At 40.4% G+C, this 22,788-nt stretch overlaps 1 protein-coding gene, 1 long non-coding RNA gene and 1 other non-coding gene across 7 annotated transcripts in view; 1 reads left to right on the top strand and 2 right to left on the bottom strand.

The window, feature by feature from the left end:
- Positions 1 to 865, bottom strand: part of LOC133064716 (uncharacterized) — a 90,152-nt gene extending 89,287 nt beyond the window's left edge. The window contains exon 1 of the long non-coding RNA XR_009694693.1: positions 481 to 865. This is a non-coding gene — a long non-coding RNA (uncharacterized LOC133064716). The remainder of the gene's footprint in view (positions 1 to 480) is intronic.
- An 11,244-nt stretch (positions 866 to 12,109) lies between these two features.
- Positions 12,110 to 12,216, top strand: LOC133065773 (U6 spliceosomal RNA). Its single transcript, XR_009695020.1, has one exon. It is a non-coding gene; the product is annotated as a U6 spliceosomal RNA (small nuclear RNA).
- Positions 12,217 to 12,879: 663 nt separating this feature from the next.
- GFPT1 (glutamine--fructose-6-phosphate transaminase 1) overlaps positions 12,880 to 22,788 on the bottom strand; it is a 64,505-nt gene continuing 54,596 nt past the window's right edge. For all 5 annotated transcript variants that reach the window (XM_061155143.1, XM_061155144.1, XM_061155142.1 and 2 more), the window contains 4 exons: positions 22,502 to 22,629; positions 21,762 to 21,929; positions 20,234 to 20,395; positions 12,880 to 19,065 (listed from right to left, as the gene is read on the bottom strand). In XM_061155143.1, the coding sequence (XP_061011126.1) occupies positions 19,021 to 19,065; positions 20,234 to 20,395; positions 21,762 to 21,929; positions 22,502 to 22,629 (503 nt within the window). In that variant the 3' untranslated portion in view covers positions 12,880 to 19,020. The remainder of the gene's footprint in view (positions 19,066 to 20,233; positions 20,396 to 21,761; positions 21,930 to 22,501; positions 22,630 to 22,788) is intronic.

The raw sequence follows: 22,788 nt of genomic DNA, 5'->3' as shown, positions 1-22,788 counted from the left end.
GTTTAGAGCACTCTTGGGAATTTTCTAAGCACGCAGGGGACAAGTGAACTGTTCTAAAGCTATGCTGCGCTTGCCCTGTCCCTGTGACCTATGGCATCCCCGAAGAAGGAACTGTTGGAGCCCTGCGATCACAGTGCCTTTGGTGTCTCCACGCGCCACCTGGTGGTCACTTCAGGCCTCTGCAGCTCTGTCACCCGATCACCATTCTCAGTTATCCCAGCCACACCCGGGGTGCGCGAGACAGAAGATGTGGCAAGGCTGAAGGCCCTCTGTCACCCGGCCTTCTCAAGTCAGGCCTGGGGCGACTGCAGCATCTGCCGCTGGGCCGGGCGCGTCTGGGGCTCCGGGCGCAGGTGGAGGTGGTGGCCAGGTGAGAGGAGCTGCTGGGAGACCTCGGTCCCTCCCCTCCAGAATCTAGATCCCAGAACTGCGGGTGCCTGCAGAGCCTAGAAAAGTGCCCGAGGAACAGTGACTGCTTACCAAACATTTCTGGAAAGGGGAAGAGGGAGGGGGCTGTGGTGGGTGAGCAGGGAGCGGGGTGCCTCCGGGATCTGCAGTGGGAGCGGATGCCCAGTGTGGATAAAAGGCCTGGCGATGTGGCTACATTTCCTTTCTTCCTCCGACTCCCGCGGGATTTTGCACATTTGGACCGAAACAGACTGGAGAGGCACTGCCCCCTTGTGGCCTCCGCCCGTCACAGCAACTGTCTTCCGTCCTAGATTTTCACCTTTTGCAACAAAAATTTCTGGAAGCTGAAGCCCCAATGCTTTGGCCACTTGAGGCGAAGAACTGACTCATTGGAAAAGACCCTGATACTGGGAAAGATTGAAGGCAGGAGGAGAAGGGGACGACAGAGGATGAGATGGTTGGATGGCATCACCGACTCGATGGACATAGGTTTGAGCAAGCTCTGGGAGTTGGTGATGGGCAGGGAAGCCTGGCATGCTGCAGTCCGTGGGGTCGCAAAGAGTCTGACACGACTGAGCGAGTAAACGGAACTGAACAAAATTTCTCGGTTCTGTACGTTTGAATCACCCTCTGCTTCCTCCTGATCACATCCACCTGGCAGCAGGTACCTGAGGATCGCAGTAACAGCACAGAACGACATTTTTCTGGTTCAGCCCCACTTGAGGAATTGTGAGTACTGTGGACCCCAACAAGTTCCAACCAAATTAGTTTAACAAATCCCTGGGAGTCCCTTTGTGACATCCACTGTTTTCTCTTACCAAGGTGACCCTTTCACCACCCACTGATCTCCGTCTCTTCCCAGTACTCTCAGTTCAGAGCGCCAATAGGGGCGCTCTCAGAGGCCACTTTACTCAAAGCTTGTCCTTTCTCTCTGACCATCAGCCACTGTCCTCAGACCAAGTTGATGTTGCCTTCAGTTCAGTTCAGTCACTCAGTCGTGTCCAACTCTTTGCAACCCCATGGACTGCAGCACGCCAGGCTTCCCTGTCCATCACCCACTCACGGATCTTGCTCAAACTCATGTCCATTGAGTCAGTGATGCCATCCAACCATCTCATCTTCTGTCATCCCCTTCTCCTCCTGCCTTCAATCTTTCCCAGTATCAGGGTCTGGTGTTGCCTTCAGCCACTCTCTCTCCCAGGGCCCTGGTGCCAATAGCCCCGACACTATAATTGCACTGGCATCCCCCAAGGTTCTCAAATTAGACTGTCAGAACTAAAACACCGGCTGTATTTTCACTGTGCTCTTTGGCGGGGTGGGGGTGATAAAAGAAAGAAGCAGAGAATGAGGACATCTGGATCCCAGCCCTGTGGTCACTAACCAGCTCTGTGAATCTAGAGGTCTCTTTGTGCAACATTTGTTCCCCGTTAAAATACAAGTAGTGAGTAAGGAAGCCTGGAAGAGCAGGACCTTTGGTGTTCATGGAAGAGAGGGGAATGGGCACTTGGTGGAGAAGAATCTTGAGGAGATAGTGGAGCCAAGGGCGAGAGAGTGGACATCATGGTGTGTCATCCCAGCCCCATCCAGTCCAGGAACTGAGCCATGATGCCTCAAAGCTGCACCTTTGGGCTGGCCAGGCATGGCCCGAGGAGAGGGCATGACAAGTGGGACAGACATCCAGCCCAGACCTGGCAGAAGACCTACGAGTGGGCTTTTCCCAACCACTTGAGCAAAACTCCTATGTCACGGGGAATAGCAGGGAACCCAGAGGCCCTGTAGTTGTTAGGGGCCCTGAAGTTGGGATGATGAAGGTAATGGATGGACCTCAGATTGGCTGGTCCTGGGGATACCCAGGGGACATAATCAGGGTTCATCTGGATCTCTGGAATCCTCGTGCCATGTGTACACACATCATGCACTTTGGTGCCCCTGGAATGGAACCCGTTTATTAGGGAAACTCTGGAAGGGGCAACAGCCCAGAAGCTGGTGCTCCCTGCAGGCTTTGGAGATCCCACAGGGCCATGACGAGACACTTGAAGAAGCTGTTCTGAGCCCATAGGCTGCTCAGAGCATCTGGACATGTGTCCAGATGTTCAGGAGGGAGAAAAATGCAAACAGCTTTACCCAGAGGCTTTAGGAGATTCCTGATCACTTCATGGTCCTGGGGAAAGGATGCCTGAAAGCACTCTTCAAGTTCCTTATCTCATTCCTTACGTTTCTAGGACTGGGGAATTCCCTGGTGGTCCAGTGATTAGGACTCCACGGTCTCAATGCCAAGGACCCAAGTTCAATTCCTGGTCAGAAACTACAGTTTCTGTGCAGCCAAAAAAAAAAAAAAAAAAAGTTTATAGAAGGACTAAGTCCACCTAAAGACTCTGAGGAGCAAGCAATGTCCGATGTAGCAGAATCTGGGGCCCTCTGGAGATATGCGTGTGTAGGCCAGATCTACCCCTGCCTTTGCAGTTACATGAACCAATAAATCCCCTTTTGTGCTTCAGGTCAAAAAAGTCGGATTTTTCTTTACTAATAACCAAATGAGTCCTCTTACAAAACAGGAGCTTGTTACAGCTTTACATATGATTGGATGTGGGTACCATCTCGGGCAATGGCAATATGAAGCACAGTTGTCTGGGAGGGCTCAGTGCTCTTAAGAGAGGCTGAGAAGTCAGGGAGGTGGAGTACGGGTTTTGTCAGACACATGAACTGAATTAAAATGGCAGTCGATACTTCTGAAGGCTCAGTGGAGGCCGGTCCTATAGACTTTAGATCCATGAGAAGCCTGTTTGACATTATCATATTGCAGGTTAATCTCTCTTCCAATCATTAGACCCCTCTCGCCCTTACACTTCAAGATGGAAGTACTCAATGCTTAATTTTTGAAGTGTATAGGGTGCCTGAAAACAGCCTCCCAAAATAATAAAATTCTACTCAAGTCCAAATGGCTTGAACTAGCTACACGCAAAGAGACGAGGCCCCTGTGGATTGAAGATTATTAAATATGAAGTATGTTTGTCAGGAAAAACCTTTGTTTATATAAACAGTAGAAGCACCACCATGGTAACCCTGCTTGGTTTACAGCCTAAAGCCTCCCAGCCAAATTCCTGCCTCCTTTTTCACTGCTAGCCTACATTTTTTAAAAACATCCCCAGCCAAAATTCCATGATCTGCCTGCTGGGTTTCCAGGCTCAGAAAATGTCATTTAAAAAGTAGTGGGGGAACCGGTTGCAACCACATCCAAAGCTTCTAAATGAAAGCTCATTTCTCTTTCTCTTTCTCTCTCTCCCTCTCACCCTCTCTCTTTCTCACACACACACACACACACACACACATACATTTTGTTTGCCAGTTACAGTACGCTTTTCCTCTTTTATGTAACCAAAGTTTCCTTGGGCCCCACAAGCCTGCAGGACCAATGAAATAACATCAGCATACAGGCAGCTGTAACCCGTATTCTGGGTTTTTCTCCTACCTGCTCAGAGTATCTTAAGGGGTGCACTGAGAGGCGCCCCTGAACAAATCCAACGTGGGACAGTGCAGCCTCTCCCTCAATGGTGTCCACAGGGTCCCCATCACCTCTGCGCCCTCCCTGGAAGTCAGGGGACCCAGTGGTGTGTGGTGGAACTCCAGAGAAGCCCTCGCATCCCTTGATGTTCTGCTCAATTAACACACATCAAACCAGGCTACTGTGCCCACTGACTGTCTTACTAGCGTTTGTAGCAGATGTCCCTGCCATCCAAAGAACCCAGCCACATATCCAAAGGCCAGTCCAACTGGTGGCGCCTGGCGTGTCTCAGGATACCCTCGCCTCCAGCGACTTAAGTCGAAGCATCCAGTCTAATCCACAGAGGCTGCTCAGGCCCTCACCCAAACAGGCATCTGGGGGCCCCGCCTACCAGCTCAGACATGTCCCGGCGTGTCTGACCCACTTACTCCCAAGTGGGGAACTCCAATCCCGCCAACAGGAGAGACCTTTAGAGAATGCAGCAGTGACATCCACCCTCTCCATCTGCCCGCCTGAGGCTCAGGGTCTGGGCCCAAGCCCTGGGGGAAAGGATTGCTCTACTCCAGGAGAAAAGTACATTGACATCAGATTATTTTCCAAACGCGTTTCCCACTTCTTAACATTTGCCACATTGCATTCCACGTTCCAGTTTTCAAAAGGACAGAAAGTGTTAGTCGCTCAGTAATGTCGACTCTTTTGCGATCCCATGGTCTGTAGCCTGCCAGGCTCCTCTGTCCATGGGATGTCCCAGGCAAGAGTACAAGAGTGGGTAGCCATTTCCGGGGTATTGATAATATAAAAGGGAAATTAACTGGAATCAAGAACTTTATTATTTTCAAGTGGATTTATGATTGAGCATCATTTGGCTTTTACCAAACGATGTGTTCTCCTTGAGACACCAGGAAATCAGGTCTGAGAGATACAGTGAGGTTGCAATACACAAAGTTATTTATTAAGTTTGGTCATGTTTTAATTTCTCTTTTTTTTTTAAACCTGGCTTACTACAGTTTTGCTTACTCTTTAAAGTTCTTAATTTAATAGAGAATAAGTAATAGCTTTTCTCTGTATTACCAACTTCTCATTCACATTTCTGGTAAGTTTCCCCTTCCATATGTTACATGTATTACATATGTTACATATGTTATATACATTACAGGATTAAAAGTCCTTTTATAGATATTTTCTCAGGTAATAAGTGTTTAAGAGCTTCATGACCCCAGTTCACCCTCTTTTCGATCTCAACTCAGGCTTCAATTCATACATTTCCAACTCAGCCAAGAGTATGTGGGAGCCAAAAATGACTTTTAGAGAAGGGCAGACTGGCTTCTGTTGGTGTGTTTCAATCCAAGTGTCACACCAAGAAAATGAAGCCTCTGCTTAGCTCTTCATGAACTGGAGAGCTCTGCATGAACTTCAGTTCTCTGCTTAGAACGGCATGAACTCCTGCAAGAAAAGAAGAGCTAAATACCTGTCTACATAAATGAAACCTTTTACATCATTACTTTCTTCACTGTGGTAAATATTTGAATGTCTGTACAAAGTCACTTCAGTCGTGTCCAACTCTCTGTGACCCTGCGGACTATAGCCCACCAGCCACCTCTGTCCATAGGATTCTCCAGGCAATAATACTGAAGTGGGTTGCCATACCCTCCTCCAGGGGATCTTCCTGACCCAGGGATCAAACCCACATCTCCATGTCTCCTGCATCGGCTGGCAGGTTCTTTATCACTAGTGCCAGAATAACTATATTAATAATAACTCCAATGTGGGAGCAGGAGTGTTCCCCATGCCACCAAGCAATTCATTCATTTCTGACACTATCTACTCAGAAAGAGTATCAGAGGCCATAGGACAAGGGCTCAATCCCACAAGACTTTAGATGCCCATCACAAACTTGAGGTATTACCTATGCTTCTCATTGGCTATCAATCGGAGTTCCCATGAGTCCTCCTTGCATGCGTACATAATACGTCACTTCAGTTGTGTCTGACTCTTTGCAACCCCATGCACTGTAACCCTCCAGTCTCCTCTGTCCGTGGGATTCTCCAGGCAGGAACACTGTCGTGCCCTGCTCCAGGAGATCTTCCCGATCCAGAGGTCAAACTTGCGTCTCTTACTTCTTCTACATTGGCAGGCAGGTTCTTCGCCACTAGCGCCATCTGGGACTCCTCCTGGGGTTCAGGTGATTTGGTAGAGCAGCTCACAGAACTCAGGAAACCTGTTTACTCACCAGGTTACTGATTTACAAAGAATATCAAAGAATATAAATCAGATAGAAGAGACACACAGGCAAGGCATGGGGAAGGGGCATGGAGCGCCTATGGTCTCCCAGCCTCTCCATGTGTTCACCAACCCAGAAGCTCTCCAAACACCATCCTTTTGGGGTTTTCCAGAGGCTTCATCACACAGGCAGGGTTGATTAATTTACTGGCCATTATTGACTGTTTCAACCTCCCGCCCCTCTCCCCTCCCTCGAAATCAGAGGATGGGACTAAACATTCTAACCCTCTAATCATGTGGTTGACCACCAGCCACCATCCTGAAGTGACCAGGAGTTTTTCTAAAGTCACTTCATTAATACAAGAGTATCTTATGATGCTCATCACTCAGGAAATTCCAAGTGTTTTAGGAGATCTGTGCCAGAGACTAGACAATACATATCTATTATAAATCACAAAACCACAACATACAAGGTATTTTTCTCTTATTATTTCACTCAGAATCAGATCTGCAGGAGGACAGAGTGCTCCCTCTTATACCATGGTCTAAAGAATAGACTTAAGTAGGTCAGCCCATGCACATAAAGAGAGAAATGGTTACTGAACATTGTAATGAATGTTTTCCTCCAGGGAGACAGAGCCATGCTCACATACACTCTTGCTCAAGGTTGTACAATGGATCCAATGAAGCTATGAGATCTAAGGGTGATGGTTCTCAAAGTGTGGATCTCGGCCGCTTATAGCCAGGTTATCTTTGGTGATTATTAGAATTGCAGATTTCTGGGCTGCAACTCTACTCACTGAATCACAGTCTCTGCTGTTGACCTGAGAATCTGCAGTTTAATAGGCTTCTTAGCACATTAAAACTCAAGAACTACTTCCCCAAGGTCTAAAAGGAGACATGTCTCTAAGGAAGATGTGGTAGTCTCTCTTTGTAAAATTGTATTGGGAATCAGTGATGACCAGATACCAATCAGGTCCTTTAGGAGTTAGAGTTGTACACATTTAAGCCCCAAATTCACATCACTTGATAACAACAAAAAAAATCTCAAACCATGAATGTAGAAAGCAAAATTCTGAACAGATAGAGTCTTAGGCACCTCACAGAAATAAATGCAAAACTTCTCTGAAGGAAGCTGTCTTCAGCCTAGGCTTCAAAGAATTCCCAAAAGTAATTCACTGGGGAACTCACAGTCAAACTGAACAAAGCACAGGAAGTAATAAATCATTAGGAGTGCATATCAGCAGAAATAACAGACTATCCAGACACTGGAAATATCAGGCATAGACTTAAAAGAAATTTCTACGTCATGCTTAAAGAAGTAAAAATGAGGATGAAAAAAGCTTCAAGGAAGAGAAGATAATGACCAAAGTGAAAAATAACCAAAAAGTAAATGTATATATATACACACACCCACACATGTATATACATATGTATATACTTATGCTAAATACACAAATGTTTGTATTAAATATTATATAAATATATTTACAATAAATATTAAGTATTTAAAGAGAGATAAAAATGATTGAAATTTTAAAAGTCAGTGGATTGACTGTCATCAGGCACAAAGGAACTTTCTGGGGAGATAAAAATATTCTACAACTGAAATGTGATGACGGTTGCACAACTCTAAGTTCACAAAAACTTATCAGTTCTACAGTAAAAAGGGATAAAACTTATGGTGTATAAGGTAAAAGTTGCTCAGTCACGTCCGATTCTTTGCGACCCCATGGACTATACAGTCCATGGAATTCCCCAGGCCAGAATACTGAAGTGGGTAGCCATTCTTTTCTCCAGGGAATCTTCCCAACCCAGGGTCTCCCACATTGAGGGCAGATTCTTTACCAGCTGAGCCACAAGGGAAGCCCAAGAATAGTGGAGTGTGGTAGCCTATCCCTTTCTCCAGCAGATCTTCCTGACCCAGGAATCAAACCAGGGTCTCCTGCATTGCAGGCAGATTCTTTACCAGCTGAGCTATCAGGGAAGCCCTTTATGGAATATAAAGTAGTCCTTAATAAAGTTGTTTAAAAAGAAAGCTCAAAGAATTGCCTTCAAAACAAATTAGACACAGATGAGAGTAAACTAGTGAACCAGAAAACAGATTAGAAGAAATCATTTGGAATGATTCACAGAGAGACAGAAAGATGGAAAATACACCTGAGAGGATAAGAGAGGCATAGAGAATAGGGTGAGATGATTTAACTTATGTCTAATCAGGTAATGACCAAACAGAAGCAGAAGATATTAAGAAGAGGTGGCAAGAATATGCAGAACTATACAAAAAAGATCTTAAAGACCTGGATAACCACAATGGTGTGATCACTCACCTACAGCCTGACATCCTGGAGTATGAAGTCAAGTGGCCCTTAAGAAGCATTACTACAAACAAAGCTAGTGGAGTGATGGAATTCCAGCTGATCTAATTCAAATCCTAAATGATGCTGTGAAAAAGTGCTGCACTCAGCATGCCAACAAATTTGGAAAACTCAGCAATGTCCACAGGACTGGAAAAGGTTAGTTTTCATTCCAATCCCAAAGAAGGGCAATGCCAAAGAATGTTCAAACTACTGCACAATGACACTCATTTCACATGCTAGCAAGGTAATTCTCAAAATCATTCAAGCTAAGCTTCAACAGTACGTGAATTGAGAACTTCCAGATGTATAAGCTGGGTTTCAAAGAGGCAGAAGAACCAGAGGTCAAATTGCCAGCACACACTGGATCATGGAGAAAGCAAGGAAATTCCAGAAAAATATCTACTTCTGCTTCATTGACTACACTAAAGCCTTTGACTGTGTGGAACACAACAAATTGTGGGAAATTTTTTTAAAAAATAGGAATATCACACCATCTTACCTCTCTCCTGAAAAACTTGTATGCAGGTCAAGAAGCAACAGTTAGAACCAGACATGGAACAACGAACTGGTTCAAAATGGGAAAGAAGTATGACAAGGCTGACAAGTAGGACAAGTATGTTGTCACCCTGCTTATTTAACTTATCTCTAATTGCTTTTAAGGTCTCTTTTTCTGTGGTTTTGAAACAATGTATCTATGAATGGGATTTCTTCTAATGCTTTGGGGGCTCCCTAAATCCCTTGGACTGCAAGGAGATCCAACCAGTCCATCCTAAAGGAGATCAGTCCTGGGTGTTCATTGGAAGGACTGATGCTGAAGCTGAAACTCCAATACTTTGGCCACCTCATGCAAAGAGTTGACTCATTGGAAAAGACCCTGATGCTGGGAGGGATTGGGGGCAGGAGGAGAAGGGGACAAAAGAGGATGAGATGGCTGGATGGCATCACCGACTCAATGGACATGGGTTTGAGTAAACTCCGGGAGTTGGTGATAGACAGGGAGGCCTGGCGTGCTGCGATTCATGGGGTCGCAAAGGGTCGGACACGACTGAGTGACTGAACTGAACTGAACTTCCATAATTTGCCTTTAATCTGGTCTAGGAAATTCTCTGAAAAGCTTTGACTTATTTTCTATAACTCTTAGCTTCATCAAACCTTCTTCAGACCTTCTTTCGGTTCCCTAATTCTCTCTTCAATTATGTCTATTTATCCATCCTAATTACTACATCTAATTTTTAGTCCTGAACTCTGTCTGGACATTCTCTTATTCATCATACATATATAATTCTGTCTTATTCCCACATTTCTTCTGATACTTTCAATTTCTGCAGTCTTTGAAGGTTTGATTCTGTCATTTGTTATCTCTTCTCTTGCTTATGATGGCATGTTTGTGATTTTGGATTTGAGCTTATTTCTTGGAATACTAGTGGGAATGCTTTGAGGTTTGTGTTAAAAGCACACGCCTCCAGCAAGGATTTGGGGTTGCTTCCTGGGACTCCATCAACTCGGAATCACCGTGAAAGAAATTCAGTTTGAGGCTTTTTAGGACATATGGGTATGGCAAACTTCTACACAAAACCTACGTGGAGATTAACTGTGCTAAGGAATTCCCATGGGATTCTCATGTCAGCTTTCTTTCTAATCCACAACCCTCAGTTGAGGCCTACATTTTCTTCACAATAACTCTGACAATTTTATTTCCTAATTTATTCTTTTGCCAAGCATGTCATTTTCCATTTTGGTTGACTTCCCACCTTTCTCCAACCCATGGCTTAATTTCCCATCTCCCATATGTGACCCATTAAAACTGAATGATCTAGTCAGCAAGATATTAACCAATGCCCCCCCTCCTAGTATAACTATCAGCTTCAGTACTTGTTGTCTTACTTTTTGTGTCTTAGAATTCTTTTTCTTCTTCTTAATAACTCACATTAAACTATATAAAGGAAATGCGGTGTTTTTTGCATTTTTATACAGCATTAAAATTTGTACTAGGAAGTTCCTCAGGTCATTTAGTCTACCATATTGTCAGAAATTCTTGCTGTTATCATTTTTCACATATATAGACCCCCGCTTAAGTACAAGAATGGGTGGGAGCTTGAAGAGGTTTACGAAGAGAAGCAAAAGGTTCTGGCAAATATCGCAACTATCTATCTGAGTGCTGGCTGAGAGCTAAGGAAGCACAAAACAGGTAACGGAAGAGAAAATGTACATATTTCTAAGTAGGTATCTGCTTGCATGTATTTATATAATAAAACTATGGACTTTTGTACAAATAAGGGACTTAGTAGCAATGCATATTGTTTTTCCTTGATATGTATATTTATATAATTAATCAACTTTTCTTCTTTCTACTTCCAATTATTCCACTTAAGACTACATAAGACTTTTATATCAAGGGAGATTGTTTTTAAGGATAAAGAACAAACATCACACAGAGATGGATAGAGAAATTCACGAAATTTATCTCTTCTTGGGAAGAAGTTGAGAACATCTTTATTTCAACAGGGATAGGTACTGCATATCAGGCAGAATCATGATATTCTTTTTGTTTTTTGGAATCTTAAATATGGATACCAGGGTAGTAAAGATGCCGTGTATTCCCAAGGGTGAACTGTGATTAGACAACATCTGTTGAATATTCTATATATACTATACTCACCCTTCTACATTCTCCCTCCTACTGGATACTTGTACACAGAGATCCCATTCGATTTCTCCAGTGAGAGTCATTTGAACACAATTTGGAAGGAAAAAGAAAAGTACAAATAATATTCTCCAGTGGCAACTGTGAACAGACTAATGAGCATCAGACAGCTAATGTGGGACTTGCCAGTATCTTCCAAGCATCTTTCTGAGAACCCACCCTGGTGCTATGGACAGCTAACAGAAGCCCCCTGCAATTCCTGCAGATTTGTTTCCTCCCTGATCTGCATTTCTCAGACCTAATGCCTGTGTAAACCCAATTCTCATATTAAATCCTTTCTTACTGGAAATGCCAGTAGTGATTTATGATTTCTTGACCAAACTCTAACTCAGCAAGCAAAGGCACTCAAAGAAAAAATAAGGGGGAAAATGCCATTTAGAGTATAACTTAGGTCAGCCAGTATTTTACTAGCCAACTACTATGGCAGTCATGGGCTCAGGCACAAAGATATATGTTGTTTATGCTGAGCTCATCTATCCTTGGTGGTGGTTCAGTTGCTAAGTCGTGTATGACTCTTACGACCCCATGGACTATAGCCTGCCAGGCTCCTCTGTCCATGGGATTTTCCAAGCAAGAATGCTGCAGTGGATTTCCATTTCCTTCTCCAGGGGATCTTCCCAACCCAGGAATCGAACCCGGGTCTCCTGCATTGCAGGCAGATTCTTTACCAACTGAGCTATGAGGGAAGCCCATCTATCCTTAGGTCCTTCTCACATGATCTGTATATCTGGTGTACCCAGTACACTGGACAACATAAGCTAAGATGGACAAGAAAATCAACGGTTGGCAGTTAAATTTTGTGAAGAGATTATCTATTTAAATAATGATCTAATTTTCAGGCATACTATTTGAGCACAAGCTAAGCCATTATAGATTCTTTAATTTAAAAAATATTAACATTAAAAATCAGCTCCAGTGCTTGCTTCGGCAGCACATATACTAAAATTGGAACGATACAGAGAAGATTAGCATGGCCCCTGCGCAAGGATGACATGCAAATTCGTGAAGTGTTCCATATTTTTTTGAAGTAATTAGCCTCCAACTAATAAAAATAAATAAATAAAAATAAAAATCAGCTCCATCTTCTGATAGGGTGACTATCAACATTCTCAGAGCAGCCCCTACTTTGTTTCAGCATATTAAGCCCAAACAAGTTGAGAACCATTAACTTAAGAACATCACACTGAAGAGACCAATGTTTAACTAATATAAACATATATAAAGGCAGACTGATAAATGAATGGAAAGGAAATAACTACAGTTTTATGCAGAGAGCACTTCTCCAATTGTTTACAATCTCTATTTTTTATTCCGTATTTCCATAAGGCAGCTAACTTTTCTCTATCTTGGGGAATCTCGGGAATTTACAAATAAATTGATATAAACCTGTCTTTTCTGCCAAGAAAACAACTCAAAGTACTTAAATTATTAATGTTGTGCCAGTAAAGTCAATTCTGCTTTCAGAGACCAGTATATTTTTCCACTTCACTTAAAGCACAAAGAGACAATCTATATGAGTAAGTTTTAAAATTGTTTCTTTCAAAGAAAGAAATGCTTTGAACTTCAGTAACACACGATTCCAAGTTAATAACCAGGAACTTCAGACAGAAAACCTACAAAGATCTCCCACAGTTCCTTGGTTTCTCCACAGCAGCAGTAAAAGTAAATTAAGAATAAAATCAATATTGGATTTACAATTTTATTCAAAGGATGAATACAAAACAGAAAGAGATAAAATTCAAAGCAAATATACTCAATATTTCAAAACAATTCTACACACAAAGCAAGTGGGGGAAAAAAACCACCAAAAGCCCCCATAAATCACACTGGCTAGATACATTCAAGTCTAACACAGAAAGAAACTTGAATTTAATGCAATTTTGCTTACCTAGAAACTGAAAAGTTTTTATTGTCTCAGATTATTTCCCATCCCAGTGTGGGGCATTCTTTGAAGACAAAGCTTTCTAATTGAGTCCATCTCACATTGAACTTGCCATAGTAAAACATCCTTGCTGTCGCCACACTGGCTTTTCCTAATGCCAACAACAGTGTCACCTAAAAGGGGCTGTTTGCAGAAACAAACTGTAGTGATCCTGACAGATCTAGACCTTTGAAGTTTGCCTATTGCATGACAATCTAAAATTAATGGACATCAACCTTTGGGTCTCACAAATTAAGAATACATTAGTTAAGAACATGTGATCATTTGCCTTTTAGGTACAATGGATCTAGAACTCGGGAATTCTGGCAATTTTCCTTCTAAGACCACACAGTATTTATCTCCATTTCAAAACATACAAAGCTGAGTGACAGAGGCAAAAATTAACCCCTAAAGATCCCCCAGGCGTACAGCTGCTGTGAGTTCCACAATATAACTTATATGCATTGTTGGAAATAATGCAATACTCACTATACTACAGAAATTAAAAACATATGAAACCATGCCAATTGCTTTCCTAACAGACATAAATGTTTTACTTTTTATAAACACATATAAAGGCAGATTGATAAATGAATGGGAAGGAAATAGCTACAGTTCTATCCGGAGAACACTTCTTCAATTGCTTACAAGCTCCACTTTTTATTCCATATTTCAATTACATATCCATGCTCCATATTCAAATATTTTTTGAAATATGGAAAAGGAAATCTGGCTGCATAATAGCATTCTTTATGAAAAAATACACATGTGAACTTTATGAATCATGTTAACATGAAGATCACAAACATGTCTTTTCAACTGTGGAAATAATCTCTTGTATACATACTAACCAAAAAGATAGTAATTAATTTTGTCTGGTTAAATGACCTATAACCTGGCGACTTATCTATATTATGACAAGATTAGTTTTGATCTCCGGGATGCTTGTTAAAGCTAGCTAATAAAGTTTCTACATCATTTTTTAAAATAAGATAGAACAGTTTAACCATGGATAATGAGAGAAACTTAATAAGGACTTCTTTCGCTCATCCAAAAAATTAAAGAACTTATTTTTCCTTAAATTCACTCCAATGAAAAGTGGCCTCTTAATTTCTAGGGAAATTATTTCTTGGCCTTTAAAAGTACTCAGTAAATACTTACTGATAGTGAATTGAAGAGGATTTAAAGGAAACTTCACTAGAAGTAAAGCTAAATTTTACATTAAAAATGTGGCCTGTGGAAAAAATGATTCATGCTGATGTGGCAGCCCTGGGCTTTGCTGCAGAGCAACACAGAGCAAAAGGGAGATGAGAGATTGGGCTCAATTCTATGGGAAGGCAACACAGCACATCCATTCATTCAAACCATGCTGGGCATAACTCTGTCTCCTGCAAAACACAGCAAGTGCTGTAAGCACTAAGGATAGAGATTTGTAGCTCGCTGTTTATAAAAGGATCCTGTAAAAGGACTCTTTGTTCTACAATTAATAGACTGCCAGACATGACAGAAACTTTAGATTTGGAGAATATGCTGCTTTACTATTCACCCATCCTAAACACCCTTCTTTTGCAACAATCAACAACTTAAAGTTGCTGATCACTATATACCCTGTATATGCACTAGAAACAACATATTCTCACAAAAGGTTCTAAAAGACTTGAATAAGTATAATATTAACAGAGCATAACATTAGAGAAAGTAGAGCCTTTGTTTTATCTAATGATCCTTTTAAAAGTAATTGGGATGTTGGAGTGAAGACATGACTTCTGAATATAAATGTAATATTTCTTCTTTTTAAAAGCAACAGTAACGAATAAACTTTTAGCATCAAAAATGTTTACTGACAACTAAAGTAAATACTGGCTACATTCTTAGTACAATACAATTTTTAACACAACGACAAACATGTATATACTTCAAATATTGGCAAATTGCTTAAAAATGTAATTCTCAGCAAGATTTGGGTAACTTATTCACAGTTCGGAATTACAGTCATTAGACTGAGAAGACATGAGGACGAAATGACTAAGTGGCTCAGTAAACTAAACATTCATCTTAAACAATAGAAAACTGAAACAAAGCCAGGATGATTCTAAAATTTTCAGCTCAAAAGAAATATAACTTAAACAAATATGAAAAGTTTTATTTAAGCAAAAAAAAATTTCTACTGCAGAACAGTTTTAAAAGGCTAACAGGATCATTTCTATATTCATTCTGAAAACTAGTATAGTAAGAAAGGTAATTTGAGATTTCTTAAAAAGTTCTCATTAGCCATTATTTATCATATATTCTGTAACATTGATATCAAGTTACTACAGACTCACAAGTTAAAATGGCATAACTTGACAGTTTTGCTAGTTAACTATGATTTTTATTTTAACCATGGATACTATCAGTTCATAGCCAGTATTATCCGTCCTATTGGTTATCATCATGGATGTAAAGAGAGTTAAACTCGTCAAGCTAGAGAAACACTGACATATTAACAATCTTTAAATATTGCGGGGAAAAAATGATTTAGTTGTTACAATTTTTAACTTGAGGCTCTAACACAAGAAAACAAAGAAAGTAATCTGAAATACATTTTCACAGGTAAAACACTACCTGGTATTCTGATATAAAAAAAATCTATTAAATATGTGGTTATAACACTTTTTTAAGCTATCTTTACCATTCCCTTCAATTTCTTTGGTCTTCATAAATTCAATGTGAGCTGTGAATTCTTTTTAAATAAACATTTTCAATGACATTGTCCTCGTTAGAAAAATCACTTAAGCTGTAGCATATAATAATTAACCTCAGTCTTTCCCTTTTACTGCTATAGTATATAGCCTAATCGAAAAGAGAGAGAGACAAAGGAAACTGACCCCAAAGGACTTCTTAAAATATGTTTGTTAAGGTCAACATTTCAGATAGTTTTCCCTCTTTCAAGAGTTACTAGAAATATGTCAGAGGAATATAACCAAGGAGCTCAAGGGGTTCCATAATTAACTTAGGTCAAGAGATCTGTATTCAAAAGGTTAAGACAATATCATCTCAGAAACATCTTTCTAAGAACCTTAAAGAAAATCTTTATTAGCTCTCTAACCAACAGTCTCACCTACATGTCACCTGTGTCAGTTCCCTTTTAGCTGTGATGCTTGTTTTCACCTTGTATCTAACAACCGCTGTTCCTTACAGTACTACAGACACATGGATTTATTGCCTGTGGTAACAGCTAACTCTGCAAAATGCACTTCACCTCTTAGGAACATGATATACACCAAAACTTGAACCATCATTTAAATGAACAAATTCACTCCCAACATTTAAAAGCTCAATTCCATTTTCCCACTCTCTCACCCTGTACCTTCCAATGACCTGAGTCTCCAAGAGCGATAAGTACACCGGGAGACAGGTGGACTTTAAACAGGATGTATATTTTTCAGTTTCTGGCACAGTGACTTTCACATAATATGCTGCTGACAGAGTTATAACAAGCCAAAAACAGTTAACATCAACTTTCCTCCAACTATTTATTCCTATGGCATAGGTGATTTAAAAAGACAGAAAAGTTGACTGATGCCAAAGTAACAATCATTTACTGGGCCACGTGTTACATGCTAACATGACCCTTGGCCTAAAAAGGACTCATGGCCTGGGTAAAGAGTACTAAGTTACACACAAGTGAATTTAAATTTTAAATGTACTACAAGAATTTTTTATATGAAGGACTCCTTTTGTAGAATATCTTTCTCAAAAAATGATTTTCTTATTACATTGGCTTTATCTGAGCATCCACACTTACTAGCAGTTTGCCTCATTACAGTATTTTGTGTTCATAATTCATAAAAGCATCTAAAAATCACTAAACAGTGTAGGGAGCAAGAAAAAGGGATAGGGAAGAAAAACGATGTTTGTTTGGAAAATACCACTTCTTTTTTCTTACTATTGGTTTTTGAGATTTGATTTAGAACTTATCCTAGCCTGTAGTGTATCTGTGTGTGTCTGAGAGTGAGAAAAAGACACAAACACACACACAAAGAGGGAGAGGAAAGAGACTGGAAACTAACGACTGACTTCACATACCAGTTTCACTTAGAAAGCTAATCTGAACTTCAGAAATGCTACAAATCATACAAATCATGTGCATAAAAATGCTAAAATAACATAGTTACGGATGACACTACACACATACTAAAACTAGCAGGCCTACACAAAATAATATTACAAACAATTAAAATAGATAATCAGTTTATACCTGCAGCAGCTATATAATGACATGAATAGTAATCCTGTTTCATTTTAAAAACAGGTTTCTAGTCTCAATCTAAGAGTCTTTCTGAATTACCTCAACATATGCCAATTCTTTCTCTAATGCTAACACAAGGCAGAATTCTATGCTTCTCTTATAATAGCTACTAGAAGTTCAAACACAGAAAATGGAAAAGGCTCAGCTAACTTTAATAGGCTAAATATCTTACCTTCTCAATTTAAAAATGAAAACTTCTGAAGGAAAAGGACTTAACCAAAACATAAACACACTGCCTTGTAATGCCCAAGATGTTGCCAGAAAGCTCCGTGAAGAAATTATTATTCACAACTTTTGGGTGTCAAACTAGTATTCTACTCTAAATTTTTTAATCTAAGTTGTTAAGTTTCCATTTCTGACACTAGCCAGCTGAAGGCACCTCAATATCACTTTTACATTTATATTTTCTTCATTCCTAAGTATATGTCAGGGGTAAAACACAGACTATTCAGAGAGAAAAATACCTAGAAAGTAATACTAAAAATGTTACATAATCCTTCACTAATATAAGTGTAAAGCAGATAGCTTTTTCTAATTTTAGCCTATCATATACATTGAGCCAAATTTTAGTCAAAAGACTTGCAAATCTTCCAAACAACTGCAAGGAGTTTCCAAATTGGCATGAAGCTACTACAGTTTGATTCAACAAAGCAGTAAAGGGAAGTTAAAATTAACTGTAAGGAATTCTTCTCTGGGACAAAACTGAAGAGAATTCTGAACATCAGTACTGATTTGAGATATTGGATAGCAACTCTCTGTGGTGATTTCAAAGAACAAGATAGAATGTCCTTCGGCAGTAATTTTTTAGAAGAAACTACAGATACAAGGAAACCAAAACCACTTTTAGGAGATTAAAAAAAAACAAGAAGTAGGATATCCAACTTATCTGCACCCCATTTTCAAATTTAAAATCATATTGTCAGCTGTTCAAAGCAGCTCAGATTTAAAGTCTGTGCTATGAAATTGTGCAAGCATTCTCTGCTAAAGGCTGGAGAAAACCAATGCACTACTATACTTCTTAGCTTCCTAAGAAACCTTGATTTACAGAAACCAGGCAATAAATCTGAGAGACTACGGTTAACTTGGATAGAAATCCCATGAAGTAGTTTTCAGTTTTTAAGTTTCATAGACTGATTTAAAAACAAAACAATAAATTTCAAAATAATCACGGCATTTTCTCTTTATAACTTGGCAAAATCTTAATCAAATATCCAAGTACATTGTCACTGGCTTTAAATACTCCAATTAAACACACTTTCATTGCCCTGAAATATGAATGTATGCTGAAACAAATGCCAATTATTTTAATAACACACAATCCTTTCAGTTTGAAGTGGAGGGTCCCAAAATCCAACACTTAGCATCCTTTAAAAAAAATGAGAGCTAAATTTCTCTGATACCAATACCAACATAGATTTCCACTATTCAAACTCCCCCACAAATCACTGGAAAAATATGAGGTAATTTTACAAAAATCATAAATTGAATGGAATAATTATAACTGATATATAAATAAGGATTTACTAAAAAAGGCTTAAAGGGGTGATATCTTAAATCAAGTTTTAAATACAAAAGGTGTCTTGTGTTGCTTAATCGCCCAGTTTCAGATGCTTCTTATTCTACGGTTACAGATTTGGCAAGATTCCGGGGGAAATCAACCTGCAAAAAAAAGGAGTAAGATTTGAGAGATGATACAAACTGGGGTGGGGGCCACTTGGGGACGGCTGCTATCAGCAAATTATTTTTGCTTATACAAACATAAAAACAGCCCTGTCCTGGTGGTCCAGGGCTAAGACTCTGCACTCCCAATGTAGGGGCCTGGGTTCAATCCCTGGTTGGGGAACTAGATCTTGCGAGCCAACTGAGAGTTCACATGCTGCAACTAAAGATCCTGCATGTCACAATTAAGAGCTGCTGCAGCCAAATAAATAACCAAAGAAATCCCATAAAAATAGAAAACAACTTGTTCATTAACCATCTTTACTAGAGACTACAAAGAATTCGATTAGAAATACAGGAATATAATGCATCTTAAAATGACCTGAAATCAATTCAGAACAAGAATTCCAAAAGAGCCAGTTCAGCACATGGAAAACTCCTGTGGTCCTCTATGAGCTGGTATCCCTCTCTCGGGACACTAGAAATGTGTAAGAGTGGGATGTTTTTGTTTGTTTTTCAGCATTCTCTGTTTGTGTATTTATTTTTTTATACAAACTACAATAGAAGGATACATTTTAGTACATTTTTAGCTGTATGCGATTTTGGAATAAATTCTTTAGATTAACCGGAAGTTGAGCAGAAGGAGCCCTTTTGACTTGAATCTATATTAAAATCTTTTAAACACAGATTAATCCATTTTTCTGCCCTCAGAAAATGTGGAATGAGAAGTACAACTGAAACCTCAAGAGTAAAGCTCAGAGGCAGTAATGCAATCCTCCTAATAGAAAAATAATAGTGACCGCCACAGAGACTGTTAAGAGTAGAATGTTTTGATTGTCACTGTGGTTGTCACAATGAATGAGGGACCAGGAATGCTGAGAGTCCTTCAATGTGTGAGGAAATCCCAAAGAATTTCCAATAGCTAACCCACTGAGAAACACAGAAAGAAAACAGGTGGAGGGTCCCCAAGGAGGTAATCTCCACTGATGGAGCTAATGTCCAAGATTCCTTCAGGTTCCATGGGTGTGAAAATGTCAGGATGTAACCTACAAAACTGGGCCATGGAACTACAACAGGTGACAGATGTACGTATGATGGAATTATCAAATTCTATTGCTAAAAACTTGGAAGGAAACTATCTAAATTTCCACAGTGGTCCATCACTCACATCGTAACCTCTCAGCACAGCCAGGTGGAAGGCCAGCAGCTGTAAGGGGATCACGCTGAGAATGCCCTGCAGGCAGTCCACCGAGTGGGGCACCTTGATGGTTCTCTTTGTGTTCTTAATGGTCTCGGTGTCCTCCTTGTCACAGATCACCACGGGCCGTCCCTGGGAGAGAGACCACATGCACGATCACTGGTTAAGCAAAAGCAGGGCTGTAACACATGAACATGCACATTGTGCACTGCACAATTCAATGTGGCCTCACTGATACCAGTTCAGCCACTCAGTTGTGTCCGACTCTTTGCGACCCCATGGAGTACAGTACGCCAGGCCTCCCTGTCCATCACCAACTCCCGGATTGTACTCAGACTCATGTCCATTGAGTTGGTGATGCCATCCAACCATCTCATCCTCTGCCGTCCCCTTCTCCTCCCACCTTCAACCTTTTCCAGCATCAGGGTCTTTTCAAATAAGTCAGTTCTTCACATCGGTGGCCAAAGTATTGGAATTTCAGCTTCAACATCAGTCCTTCCAATGAACACCCAGGACTGATTTCCTTTAGATGGACTGGTTGGATCTCCTTGCAGTCCAAGGGACTCTCAAGAGTCTTCTCCAACACCACAGTTCAAAAGCATCAATGCTTCAGCACTGAAGCTTTCTTTATAGTCCAACTCTCACATCCATACATGACTACTGGAAAAACCATAGCCTTGATGAGACGGACCTCTGTTGGCAAAGTAATGTCTCTGCTTTTTAATATGCTATCTAGGTTGGTCATAACTTTCCTTCCAAGGAGCAAGAAGTCTTTTAATTTCATGGCTGCAGTCACCATCTGCAGTGATTTTGGAGCCCAAAAAAATAGTCTGTCACTGTTTTCCCATCTATTTCCCATGAAGTGATGGGACCAGATGCCATGATCTTAGTTTTCTGAATGTTGAGCTTTAAGCCAGCTTTTTCACTCTCCTCTTTCACTTTCATCAAGAGGCTCTTTAGTTCTTCTTTGCTTTCTGCCATAAGGGTGGTGTCATCTGCATATCTGAGGTTATTGATATTTCTCCCAGCAGTCTTGATTCCAGCTTGTGCTTCATCCAGCCCACCGTGTCTCATGATGTACTCTGCACATAAGTTAAATAAGCAGGGTGACAATGTACAGTCTTGACGTACTCCTTTCCCGATTTGGAACCAGTCTGTTGTTCCATGTCCAGTTCTAACTGTTGCTTCCTGACCTGCATACAGATTTCTCAAGAGACAGGTCAGGTGGTCTGGTATTCCCATCTCTCTAAGAATTTTCCACACTGACGTAGGCTTATTTAAACTCACAATCCCATGTGCTAAGTCTCATGCATAAGTCAAGGAAACAGAAGCTCTGTGGCAGTGGTCCCCAATCTTTTTGGCACCATGGACTAGTTTTGTGGAAGACAATTTTTCCACAGACCTGGTGGTTGGGATGGTTTCAGGATGATTCTCATAATTACACAACTGAGATCCCTTGCATGTGCAGCCTGTGTCCTCACAGTAGCCCTTGACTTACCTGCCTAGCAACCACTTGCTGTAGAGCATTCTGACACTTGGCGTAGGTGTGATCTCTCATGATGATCATGATGACAGGCATCAACTTATCCACCAAAGCCAGAGGGCCATGTTTCAACTCACCAGCAAGGATACCTTCAGAGTGCATGTAAGTGATTTCTTTGATTTTCTAATAGGAAAGAACTAGATTAGTCTTCAGTTTTTCAAAAACCCATTCTTAAATAAATATTACACAAGATATCTGCTGTTGGAAATCCCTGTCCTATTTATCAGACAGTATTAAAGGATCTGTGATGTACAAATAGAGCTAATATGTTTACTGATAATTATTTCTATAATGTCAACAAGTAAATGGGAGTTTTAGAACTCCAAAAGGACTTTTTGAAGATTTTAGATTATCACGCGTGTACTGGCATTTCTTTGTAACTGTTTTCCTAATTGTTTCATATTTGACCTCAATTAAATCTCACAGCTAGAGAACATATTATTTATTTTATTCACATGTGGACAAAACATTAACCCAAGTTACTTTCTAAACCCAAGTCCTCATTCTGAAGTGTACTTCCTTGATTTTCAATTTCTGAATTAAGTATTCTGTTATCCTTTCAAGGTAAACAAATCAGAATGTGTAAATATAAAGGCACTTTCATAAAAGTTCTACCTATTTCATTCAATCTGAAAATATGACTATGTGCCAGGTCCATGTGTCAACAGACTACAACTGGAAGTGAGAAGACTTACCAGGGCCCCTTCAAGACAAGTAGCATAATGATAGCCACGTCCCATTATCAAGACTGACTTCTGGTGATAAAGTTCTGTTGCCAGTTTCTGAATTTCATCATCCATGCTCAAAACTTCCTTAATCAAATCTGTTAAGAAGTAATATTAGCAAAATCTATGAAAAAAGGACAATATACCAAACAATATAATAATAACATATGGGTAACAACCGATAAAACACCAGTGTTTCTAATCTTCTGTGCTATCAGTGTGGGGTTTTTTAATGAACAGGTACAAAGTAAAAAGAT

Source organism: Dama dama, chromosome 11, assembly GCF_033118175.1.
Source record: "Dama dama isolate Ldn47 chromosome 11, ASM3311817v1, whole genome shotgun sequence".
NCBI lineage: Eukaryota > Metazoa > Chordata > Mammalia > Artiodactyla > Cervidae > Dama > Dama dama.
The sequence above is the reverse complement of the archived record's forward strand: the minus strand, read 5'-3'. Positions and strand labels throughout refer to the sequence as shown.